General features: G+C 40.8%; 1 protein-coding gene across 2 annotated transcripts in view; it reads right to left on the reverse strand.

The window, feature by feature from the left end:
- Positions 1-1581: 1581 nt before the first annotated feature.
- DBNL (drebrin like) overlaps positions 1582-13073 on the reverse strand; it is a 28206-nt gene continuing 16714 nt past the window's right edge. For both annotated transcript variants that reach the window (XM_087938978.1, XM_026718008.2), the window contains 5 exons: positions 9980-10088; positions 8284-8436; positions 6437-6558; positions 5520-5619; positions 1582-3788 (listed from right to left, as the gene is read on the reverse strand). In XM_087938978.1, coding sequence (XP_087795104.1) covers positions 3649-3788; positions 5520-5619; positions 6437-6558; positions 8284-8436; positions 9980-10088 — 624 coding nt within the window. In that variant the 3' untranslated portion in view covers positions 1582-3648. The remainder of the gene's footprint in view (positions 3789-5519; positions 5620-6436; positions 6559-8283; positions 8437-9979; positions 10089-13073) is intronic.

Here is a 13073-nt window from a genome sequence, read left to right on the forward strand (position 1 = left end):
ATACTTACTTGCTTACTGCGCAGATGTAGCCCCTTATCTAAGCTAAGGTCAACTATCTTGGCATACCAGACGTCTGAAACACCACCTGAAAATGCCCCACATGACATTATACACCCCTCAGATTGGGTGGCCAGTTTGAACTACTGGGGGTGGGAACATGGCATAACTTTGTATATGTGATTTTCGCACCTTTTGCCTCAGATCTTGTATTTCTTCTGATGCTACCGCTTCAATTTTCAGTAAAAGTTCTTTTCTCTTTAACAATGGAGTCTAAAGTTTTCTTTCTTGACATACTTGACATACTAAATGAACTACTGCAAGTCAAGGACTCCCTGTAGGAGTAGTTGGCACGTGAGAGGATTTCCTCCCCTCACGTTGAAAGGGTACAGGTTGACTTACAACAGTTCATTTAGTGCTTGTTCAGTTACAATGACACTGAAAAAAGTGACTTATGATCATTTTTCACACTTAGGGCCGTTGCAGCACCTCCACGGTCACGTGATCGAAATTCAGATACTTGGCATGTTTACGATGATTGTCGTGTCCCAGGCTCATGTGATCATCCTTTGCAACCTTCTGACAATGGGGAAGCCAGACTTACTTAACAACCGTGTTACTGACTTAGCAACTGTAGTGTTTCATTTAACAACTATGGCAAGAAAGGCTGTAAAATGGGACAAAATTCACTTAACATCTGTCTCACTTAGAAATATAAATTTTGGGCTCAATTGTGATCGTAAGTCGAGGACTGCCTGTACTGGTGTCTCTGGCTATCAGTATCATTTATATTGAGGCTAAAAGTCAAATGGGTACTGATTGACTCATTAGAAAATCATTCCATGAGCATACTGATTACATACATTGCTTTTTAGAATATATCAAGAAATGGAAAATTTGTAGTCTTTTAGATCTTATAGAGCTGTAATTTCCATCATCAAAATAATAGGGAAGACAAACTTATGCTCAAACAAGATCTAAGGAGGTGCTATGCACCAGAGTGCCCAAACACCGACCATTTATCCAATTATGATGCTTTGCTACCCTTCAAGACAATGCTCCCTTTGACTGCTGTTTTAATTCTGAATCTTTCTGAAGAGTGATTAGTAAATCAAAGTGATATAAAAAAGATAAAACTATAATACAGGAGACCAGATTTACAGATCTACTTCAGCAAACAATTTTGCTGATAAGGAGCAATTTACTTCATCACAAGATGCATGATAAAAACAAGGAGAATGTCAGTTTGAATTTATGAATTATGTACCAAAAGATACATTTTACAAAACAGTAGTTTAAATTTGAGATTTCTCTAAGTTTGCCATTTAAAAGGTAAATGCATTCCAATATTTTAGGCTTTATTTCTGCCTGCAGTGGCCATGGGTATGTTGAAAATAAGAGCTGGTCAATATCTGTTTGCTTACAAGAGCCACACAGAAGAAAAACTTTTCTAACTTTGTTGCATTTCTTTTTTTCTGGCACTTTGAGCTGTCTTCCTCAAATTTATCTGCAAACATTGAGACTACCACTCACTTCATAGTTATGGCGAGTAAACTGTTTTCCAAAACTACAATAAAAATCCAATTCACAGGCTTATTGTGTCATTTTAATTTCTGTTCATTGTTATTTTGTCACAATCTACTAATTTTTCTACCCCACCATAAATTTTCAGGCATAGCCAAAGGCTGGAAAAAGGAGAATTTTGAATATGAGGCTGTGAAAAGCAGTTGCAATAATCAAGGATTCTATGTATTGTATAAAGAGGATTAAGCAATGGGAGTTATGGCCTTACTCTCACTTCAGATTTTAAGAGGGGTGAAATGACTACCAGTTAAATTCCTACACTGACCAGGGAATGGGTTTAAATCAGGGGTGGGATTCAAATTTTTTAACAACCTGCTCTGTGGGCGTTGCTTAGTTGGTGGACGTGGCTTGGTGGTCATGTGACTGGGTGGACATGGCTTGGTGGTCATGTTATTGGCTGGGCATGGCCAACTCAATATCACTCACATCGAGGCATGCATCTCCTCGCCTGGCCTCTCATGACTGTGGGGATGCTGCAACAGTCGTAAGTGTGAAAAATGGTCATAAGTCACTTTTTTCAGTGCCATTGTAACTTTGAATGGTCACTCCACACAAGCAAAGTACCAGCAAAGGAGGGGAAAAAAACTCCAGAGATGTTCCTGACAGGAAGTCCAGTCCTGCCAAGACTGGAGAGGCAGTTTCTGTAAGCAACACCAGAATGTTTCCTTCCTGCCTTCCTTACAGGATTAGGCCAGTAATTTCTTCTAATAACCGGTTCTCTGAACTGCTTAGAATGTTAACAACCGGTTCTAGCAAATAGGTGCAAACTGGTAGAATCCCACCCCTGGTTTAAATGTAATAGTCTCTTCCAATTCATAAATTCTTTGTTCTGCCTGAGTAGAGTTATGAAAAATCTGACAAGCCTGTTGAAACTATCTTGAACCAAAAAAACATAAGCATTGCTTTTTGGAGGTTAAACATTATGCCTCTATACTGTATAGAGACGTTGTGGGAAAGACTGGGCCTGAAGATATCTCATATCCAGTTTCAGAACTGGTATCATTCTTGTGTATTCAGCTGCCAGATTTTTTTTTTAATATTCTAGCTTTTAAAAAAAACACTCACAAAACAGGCAGAGGAAGAAATAAATTCCAATTTTACCACAGCCAAATTTAATGTACTTCTGTCCTCTCAACCTCACCACACCAACACACAAGCATAATATTTAAAGTTGTGTGCACCTACCACAGGCTCAGAGCTAAGCCTTGGTTTGGGGTCAATTGGCTCATTAGCTATGGGGATTATTGAACTGATATCTGGATCTCTTCTGACATGAGACCTATGGAGACAGCCTTTTGCCTTATTGCAAGGATAAAGAGTTTCTACAAATGCTCCAAGAGCTTCCAACCCCAATCATCTTGCATGTTTAAGTGGCGGAGAGGTCCGAGGGCACCGTCTTCCCTAAAGAATTGCTCCACTGAAATGGAATGAAGCTGCACAAAAGAAGCCTGCAGAAAGCATGGATAATTCTGCTCTTTCAAACAGTTTTCCCTTGGAGCAATTCCAAACAGGCCGTCCTTCAAAAGCAGCTATAAACAATCCATTTCCCCCAAAGCAGCACTCTGGATTAAGTGGGTTGTGGGCTGCAACCTAAATCAAAGGTAGTACTAATGTAGGCATTTCTTAAGATTTCTGTTCTCTCGTGCTATCTTGCAAAGTTACAATAGGCAGATTGAAAAGGACTGACCATTGCTTCCCTTTCTTCAAAAGAGCTCGGATTGATATTCAAGAGCACCATGGTCCATATGTGACTGAAGAGAGTGGTTTTGTCCGGTACTCTTCCCACTCCATGATCTTCCTCCCTCTCTGAACAAATAGAAGTATTGTGTGTCCCCCAAACTGATATCCCTCTCTATCTGAAAACGCCTGTTAAGGAAAATGAACAAAACAGAAAAAGGATCCACTTCACCAAGCTGATAGAGGATTTTGCCAGCGATGGGGGCACACGAAGCAATGCCCCCCCCCTTAAAAAAAAATAATAACACAGCTTCATCTCCAAGAAGTGGTTTTGAGGAAAGTTGGTCTTTCAGACATTTACTTGCACTCGTCCTCCTGGGCGAGCATCCCTTATTGAACAAGTTCCACGTAGTTGGCTGGAAACATCCCAAAGTGACCATCGGGCCCAAAACCTCGCCACCAGCCCTCGTCAATCATCTCAATGTTTGTGATAATGTTCTCAGGGTCGAAAGAGATCTCTGTGTCATCAGCTAAAAGATGGGAAACAAAATATAATCTCTATGTTACTTTTAAAGAAGAATTTATAGATATATATAGATATAGATGGTATTCAGCTTTGTTCGAGTATTTTCCCATGTCATTATAGTTGTGCTTTTAAAGTTGTTCGTCTGATGAACACAATACAGAAGCCTGATGATGGCAGATGAGATTCTGCCAAAACGTTGCTACAACTTTAAAAGCACAACTATAATGACGTGGGAAAATACCTGAACAAAGCTGAATACCATACATGTAAGTACCCGCGAAAACTTAAGAAAACAAATATGTATATACATACACACACACACAAAGTAACTGGCCCAGTAGATTACAACAGGAGTCACCAACCCACAGTCCACGATATGGCAAAAACTGGGGCATGCAAACAAGGGAAGCCCCATCCATGGGATGCAGGCAGCACAAAACACCACAGCACTTCTGGACCGTGGGAGAACCTATCTCCACAGAACTGGTCCCTGGTGCCCAAAGGTTGGGGGCCGCTGGACTACAAGATCAGAATCACACTGACTTTGATCCTGATCATCTGAAGTTACGAAAGTGCTGAAAAAAGTGACTTATGACTGGCTCCCTACTTACAGCTGTCTAAGCTCCCCTGCAGTCATGTGATCAAAATTTGAGCCCCTGGCAACTAGTATGCATTTATAACAATTGCAGTGTCCTGGGGTCCCGTGGCTGCCCTCTGTGACCTTGCCAGGGACCTCCCAATGAGCAAAGTCAAATGGGAGAAGATGGATTTATTTAACAATGGCATGATTTGCTTAACAACCGTGGCAAAAGCTCATAAAATCAGGCGCAACTGACTTAACGACTGCATCGCTTAGTGATGGAAGTTCTGGTTCCAACTATAGTCATAAATTGAGGACTACCTGTAAACCATGGCTTCTCAATCTTGGCAACTTTAAGATGGGTAGACCCCAATTCCCATAATGCAGTTCAAAGTTGCAGAGTTCTTAGAAGTGCCAAGGTCAAGAAATTCTTCTCTAATTTCAGTTTATGTTTCAATTTTATTTAAATAACACCTGTAGTAATCTGGGTTGCCTTATACCAAATTCAAGAATTTAATCATTTAACTTCTTCTTTTCTAATGCTGCTTATTCTTTCACTATGGATTATTAGTCCTCCTTTCTGGAGGCTCACAATATCCTGTATTATCATTTCAGCCTTTAAATCTGAGCTGTGCAACCTATTTCTGAGCTGAAGATCGCATCAGGCTTTTGATGGAGGGCTGGGGCTACATTCAACCAACAGAAGCAGCCTGCAAAGCCATGGAAAAAAAGAAAGTAGGATTAAGTTCAAGGGAATAAAACATAAAAAGGAACTATTTTCCTTGCATTTAATACATTCATTCTGCTGGCATGTTAAAAATTACCCCTCAGCAGCAAAAACTGGCCAGGCTTTGTGAATTGCATTCAATGCTTGGGCCTAAAAACATAAATTCTACCCATATACGTTAAATATTCAAGCAGCCCCAGAGTACATTCTTATTCTGTACAGGCAGAGGTTCAATTGTTATTGCTTCTGTTAAGAGTGAGAAGACAACACCTTTCTATTTCATTAAATATACTGTGCAAACTGCATTTTAAGATCTAAAATGTGGTTTTCTGACTTTCAAATTACTGATCATGTTTTTTTTAAAACATAAGGGGAAAAAACTGTTCCTAATATGAGGGACTTATGAAAGCAAAACATATTAAACATACCAGCTTGGTAATCATACAGAGCACGGGCACATATTCCTTTTCCTTCCATGTTAAGGTTTTCTTGGTAGGCATCACTATAATCATAGTTAGCATCTTCAGTCTGTTCCCAAAACAGAGAAGAGTTAATGAGACAAAGAGTGATATATCGAATCACAGGTCACAATCATTTGACCACAATTCATTCATTAAAATGTCTTTTCCCAACCTTGGCCTGCTCCCAATGTGTGGACCTCAACTCCCAGAATTCCCAAGGGGCAATAACTAAGGTTGAGAATTTTGAGAGTTGAAAGCCACATCTTTGGAAGGTGGCAAAGTCAAAGAAGATTGTAACTAACAAACCCAAATGCACATTCTGAGGTAAATGTACGAAACCAGAAACATAAGAGTAATTTACAAAAACGTAATTTATAGAAACATGGCTTCATTTCTGAAAGGAATGATTTAAAAGAAGTTGATCAGGGATTTTTGAAGGATTTTTTTGGTCGACATCTTCTTCCAGGCAAAAATCCATAGAAGTAGTTTTGAACAGAATATAAGCACATACATTTCATTACTGAAAGAAGTTCCCTAGCCTGGTAACAAAACATTCGGAAACCAACCCACAAGTTAGGAGAACGAACCTTCACCCTCATATTTCATTATGTCATAGGAAGATAACAAACAGTACAGCGAAGGCATGAATGTAAGGTGAGTTGGCCTGTGAGAGTTATATTTTTTACAAAAGTTATATTGTCCTTATATTAATGTAGATTTTTCCCATTTACACAAGAACATGCTGGAGAAATTAGTGAAATTGCAAATATAAATATTTTTTCTTACAGATATTTTGATTTTAAAAATGGACATAACAATGTTATCTTGCTAATGCAGTCAAAAATAATCCAATTTGTATTGATCTTTTGCTAGTAGAGACTAACCTCAGGGGGCTCATCATAGAGAACATGCTGGTTTGGAGGTTCCTCATACACCGCCTCCTGTTCTACCTCTGGTTGGTAGGTTGCAGCTCCTGCCTTGTGGTTCTCTTCCCTGACAGAATTACCTGAAAGAAGCAGTTTCAATTTCAATCCTCAATATTGAGAAATCAAGACTCATGTTCCAGGGTTTATTTCTTCCTTGATTTAATAGCTTTTCCCCCCAGGATGCCTCTGCTCAATATCTCTCTTACTCTCCTTTCAATACAGCAAGCTTAGCATGTCTTACTTTGATTTTTATTCTGCCTTTATTCTTTCTACAAGTAACCCAAGGCAGCCAGCTTATCTATAACGCACCCTTCCTCCTCCCATTTCCCCTATAACCATCCTATAAAGTGAATTGGGCTGAAAGAGAGTGACAGGCCCAAAGTCACTCAGCCAATTTTCATGCCTAAGGCAGGACTAGAACTCAAGTTTCTGTTTTCTGAGGCATCATCTTAACCACTGTACCAAAACATTAACCTTCTTACACACAACGCAAAATCATGGGCTCTCATTTGTTTCCCCTTCCCAAAAGTTTTTCCGATGCAGCAAGAAGAAAGATTGCACTAATGGCCACATGGAGGAAACAGGATACACACACACACTACACAATACATGGAGAAACTGTACAGAGAGAGATTTTATAGGGGCAACAACGGACTTCTCGAGCTTTTGAAGAAAAAAAAGAGCACCGAGATGGATGAATGAAGCTGCACATTTCACATCTTCTAACCACAACAAAATAAAAAGTAAATCTAGGGAAGGGTTCCTTTTGACATAAGGGTGAAAAGAACAGCTCTGGTCTGTACCAACGTTAACAAATCTAGCTAATGGAGAATGAGACACAGATTTGGTTAAACAAAGGCTTGGTAAAGACCTTCTGAGAGCAGGACTGGGGAGAGTTTGGCCATGATAATGTACCCAAGACCTGGGTGCATCCTTGTATTAAAAGAAATGCCGGCACATGTGCGCAAGCGGCATAAAGAGTACAAGTGGAGCTGAAGTTGTCCCAAGCAAAACTGCTTCTTCTTCAGTAAAATAACAGTAATGAAGCAAATAGCTTGGAAAACATTGGACTGGAGCAGCTTTCATAGTCAAATTCAGCTTTCCCGTGTTGGAAGAAAGCTGTACTATACCCAGAGAAAAAAGTAACTGATATCTATATCTATATCTAGGTCTGTATCTATGCCGCATGTTAAAAAGTAACATAAAAGCCTTCTATTTTTCTAAAACCTGCTTCTCTCGCAGGCTTTCAGGGGAAGGGGATGAAACTTTCCAAGCATGAACCTGGACACGAAATGGCAGAATTTTAAACCCTCTGGGGAAATCATGGGTTGTTCAAGGGTACTTTCAGGAGCCCCTGCTCTGGAACACTCCCCCCCCCCCCAAGGTATTTCACCCCCTAGCCTGAATGTGTTCAAACAAGCTCTGGAAACATGGTTTGTTCCCCAGGCCTTGGGTTAGGAGGGCTGGGGGATCTTCGTGACTGGTGTCCTTCTAATGGCTCCTTTCTGTCTGGCACTTGGCAATGGGGTTGTTTCTTCGAGTTGTATTATTTTAACTGTGTTGCATCATTGATTTTTTTTACTCTACACCACTCAAGAGTTCTTTGTAGAGTTGGGAGGCCTAATAGTTTCTAAAACAAGTAAATAAATCAAATAAACTTCAGGTGTATCTTCCAACTGGGATGCAGGGAAGAACAGTCAGAACTACCATTGGCTATTTAAAAAAAACAAACATGTCTTGCTATTATAAAAAAAGGCAATGTAATCAAGGAACAGAAATCACACACTCTCATATAATGCTTTTACCAAGTTCGGGAACAGGAAAAACTGGAGGTGTGTCGGGACCAGACGAACGAACAACAACAGGAGGAGAAGGAACATCTTGCGTAGCAGGTTGGAGAGGGGATGCAGGACTCTCCACCTGGTTTCTCTCCTGAAGGAAAGGGCTCCGTAACTTGCCTAGGAAAGGAGCCAAGTCAGTCCAGAACACCAACGGGTCAGGCCCGTGTCTCTTATGCAACGAGGCGGCCTTGGCTCAGCTGCTCAGTTACGGCCAAGTTCTATCCATTTTTATTCAGAGGTATAAAAGTGTTTGTGACTTGTACACAGAACTAGAGGAAGTCCACAGCTCACAACCATTAGTTTAGTGACTGTTCAAAGCAACAACAGTGCTGAAAAAAAGTGACTTATGCCCGTTTTTCACTTAAACCGTTGCAGCATCCCCCATGGTCACATGATCAAAGTTCAGACCCTTGGCAACTGACTCGTATCTATGACGGTTGCCGTGTCCTTGGGCCGTGTGATCCCCTTTTGCAACCTTCTGTCAGGCAAAGTCAATGGGGAATCCAGATTCGCTTAAGAACTGGATTACTTACTAAACAACTGCAGTGATTCACTTAACAACTGTAGCAAGAAAGGTCGTAAAATGAGGCAAAACTCACTTAATTGTCTCACTTAGCAATTGAGCAATGGGCTCAACTGTGGTTATGAGTCACAACTTACGACCACAATTGAGCTGAAAATTTATGTTGTTAAGTGAAAAATTTGTTAAGTGATTTGTCCCATTTTACGACTCTTTTTGCCACATTTGTTCAGTGAATCACTGCGGTTGTTAAGTTAGTAACATGGTTGTTAAATGAATCTGGGTTCTCTACTGAAATGACTCCTGAACACTGCAACTGTCATAAATATGAGTCAGTTGTCAAGCATACTTAACGTAAATCAAGTGACCACTGGGATGCTGCAATGGTCATAAGTGTCAGGTGAGGCTCCATTCAAATTCCAAGAAAGAAACCCTTAAACTCCATTGTTATAGAGAAAAGGACTTTTAACTGGAAATCAAAGTGGTAGCATCAAAAGAATTCAAGATCTGAAGCATTAGGTGGGAAAATCTCATATACAAAGTTATGGCCAACGTTTCCGCCCAAAATAGTTCAAACTAGCCATCCAATCTGAGATGAGTATAATGTCATATGGGGCATCTTCAGGTGACGTTTCAGACATCTGGCTCACCAGGATGGTTGGCCTTGGCCTGCTTAGATAAGCTACAGCTGCGCAAGGAGCAAATAAGAAAGTTTTCCCATTGTAAAAACAATTCACCACCTCAAACCTCCGGCACTCTTCCCCCCACCACAAAGCCCAATTAATTTTCCCTCCCCCATTTTCTATGGCAGCTGGAAAGACAAGCAGAAGAAAGATTCTTGAAGGCTGACAACAAGTATGAAAAACGGTCATGTCACTATTGCTGTTGTAACTTCTAATGGTCACTAAATGAACTGCTGTAAATCAAGGAATACGTGTAATCAAATTAAACCATGCACCCAATGCATAAGAATTGCATTAGCCTGTACTGATCCAATTCTAAAACCCCAATTATGACACAAGATTTTAAATTTTCACAATGTGTTTGGTGGAGATTAAAGAAAATGGTCTCAGTTGGAAAGTAAGCAATTCCCCCTGCCGTGTGCTTTCCCTCCTAGCCCAGCAGTGCTCCATGGAATACCTGGCTGGGAGCTGATGGTGGCTGCTGCCTCCGTAGACATGGACCTCTCCTTCTGTTTGAAGATCTCACGAGGATTCACTGAGCGTTGAGCTATTAGTGATGCGGCTTCCTAAAAAAACAGCCAAAAGGATAACTGAATCCTGATGAAGTATACAAATCAAAAGCATGGAAAGGAAGAAGGAACAGCAAATACCACCAATGCCCAGCCTTAGCATGCAAGGGGGAAAGTGCTGCCTTTGGCTGCCTATATACCTTATATAATGTAAAAAAACTGTCTTACTAATAACCATCAAAATCCTTTCCTCAATTCAATGCTGCCAGATGTGTTGGGCAATATAGCAACAAATCGCACAATCCCTAGCTAGCATAGCCACCGACCATGCTGAATGATGATTAAGAGAGGATAATCAATAAATCATTCATCAGGAAAAGCTCAGGATGCAGGCGTCAATCAAAAAGGTTTTATTTGTTGTATGTATACACACCAGGCGGTGCAGTGGATCAGCAACTGATGCTGGGCTTATCAGTTGGAAAGCCGGCAGCTCAGATTCGAGACCTGAGCACCATATGATGGTGAGCTCCGGTCCTCAACCCAGCTCCTGCCAACCTAGCACTTCAAAAGCATGCAAGTGCGAGTAGATAAATAGGTACCACTTTGGTGGGAAGGTAACAGTGCTCCATGATGCCTTGCTGGCAACATGACCGGGGAAATGTCTTCAGACAGCCATGACTCAATGGCCTTGAAACTGTGCACAGAAGCAAGTGATGGACTTTAGACCAGTCCCTCTCTATCTCTGTCCTAAACTGGGAAGTTGAAAAATATCTACCTGCCAGCAAACACAGGAGGGAGATTACAGTCTATAATAGTAATGGAGAACCTTTTCAGCACCGAGTGCCCAAACCAGAACACGTGTGTGGGTGCTGGAGTGCCGCATGCATGCCTGTTTTTTGCCCATTTTCAGGCTGTTCTTTGGGCCATTTTGGGGCCATTTTCAAACCCTTTTGGGGCCATTTTTCAGGGTGTTTTCAGGGCTGTTTTGGGTCATTTTTCAAGTTGTTCTTGGCCCAGAAATGGTCCTGAAAAACACCTTGAATGAGGCCCCAAAATGGCCTGGTTTTGGGGCCGTTTTCTGGTGCTCCGGCGCCTGCAAAGACCAGGTGGCCGGCATGCCAGAAACCAGAAGAGCAACTGACGATGGTGTGCGTGCCCACAGAGAGGGCTCTGCATGCCACTTCTGGCATGTGTGCCATAGGTTTGCCTATTCTGAACTGAAGAAGCTTCTTGCATAAGAAGTGAAACATCTTCAAGGAAAAACAACCCAGACCAGGATTACTGGGAATCTCCCTAGATACAAAGCAAACATCCAACGGTCAAGGTGAAGCTTGCATATGCATACATACCTTTCTAGATACTGCAAAAGACATGAAGGCTTTGGGTCAAAGTATCACTTGTTCATTATAAAAATGGAATGAATGGATGTCAAGGTTTGCCCGAAGATACCACATGAACTCCTCGTAGGATGCACTATCATTTTGCATATTACCTTCACTACATATGATAGATACAGTGTTAAAGGATGAAGGAAAGTCCCTGTGGACAACACTAATCTTCCACCATGGAAAAGATTCAGAAGGATCAAGGAGTCACAAATGGATAGTCAGAAGGAGGAAGACCCTCATAAACCAAGAGATGCAGAATGGAGTTAGTGAGAAGGTATTCTCAAGCAGTGCAAAGTCAAGAAGAAAGCAACCATCTTGCTCAATTAAATCCCCTAGTGAATTGTCCAGGCCCCTCTGGGAGACCCATAGTAGAACAGGAAGGAGAACAGAGTCAAGTTACCAAGAATCCCACGTGCAAATGGATGTCTAATCAAAATTCCATAAAAAATTAAGGAAATAGCCAAGGAAGTACCACCATCAATTGGGGAAAATATCTATTCTCTGACATTGTGAATAGAGAACAAGGTGGACAAGAATCCTCAAGGAAATTCAGCTTGAGAGTCATATGCTAGCAGAATCTTCTTCAACCGGTCACCTGTAGACTATTGGTTGGTCGGCAACCATGAAACTGAAGTGGTTGAAAAGCAGCTGAAATAAGTTAAATTTCCCAGTATCCCTGGTATTTGTCACGTATGGTCAGGAATCCTGGTAATTAGTCTGCCAAAAAAAGACAGCTAATTGGGGAGGATTTAGCGATAAGATCTATAGATAATCCTCAATTATGACCACAAACAAGGACCAGAAAATTCATTATTAAGCAGGGCAATCATTCAGTAAAACATTACATGAACACAACTGGTTTATAACCTTTTTGCCACTGTCATTACGTGAATAAGCTGTGGTCATTAAGGTAGATGCTATGTGACTGTAACTTGTGACCTCCTGATGGCTTCCCCATTGACTTTGTTTGTCAAGGCTGCAGGATATTGTAACACTTAAGTGTGAGCCAGTTGCCAACACTCAGATTGTGATCATGAGATCATGGGGAAACTGCAATAGTTGTTAAAATGCAAGGGATAGTGATAAGTCATGTTTCAGTGCAATCCTAACTTTGAGCAGTCACTAAACAAATGGTTGGTAAGTGAGGACTACCTGTACAGGTAATCCTTGACTTAAAACAGTTCATTTAGTGGCCATTCAAAGTTACAACGGCACTGAAAAAAGTGACTTATGACCATTTTTCAGAATGATGACTGTTGCAGCATCCCCTTGATCACAGGATCAAAATTTGGGATTCTTGGCAACTGACTCATATTTATGACCGTTGTGATGTCCTGGAATCATGTGATCATTATCTTTTGTGACCATCTAACAAGCAAAGTAAATGGGGAATCCAGATTCACTTAACAACCATGTTATTAACCTAACAAATTCAATGATTCACTTAACAACTGTGGCAAGAAAAGTTGTAAAATTAGGCAAATTCATTTAACAAATGTTTCACTCAGTGACATAACCTTTGGGCTCGTGTGGCTGTAACTCTAGGACTACCTGTACAACTGTTTAACAGTTCTGTTATGTCTAAATCAGAAATATGTTTTTTTATTATACAAAGTTTTATGTTTTTCTATTAACCACATACTACACCAAAAAG

Source organism: Pseudonaja textilis, chromosome 9, assembly GCF_049901715.1.
Source record: "Pseudonaja textilis isolate UNSWEBS1 chromosome 9, rPseTex1.2, whole genome shotgun sequence".
NCBI classification, from domain to species: domain Eukaryota; kingdom Metazoa; phylum Chordata; class Lepidosauria; order Squamata; family Elapidae; genus Pseudonaja; species Pseudonaja textilis.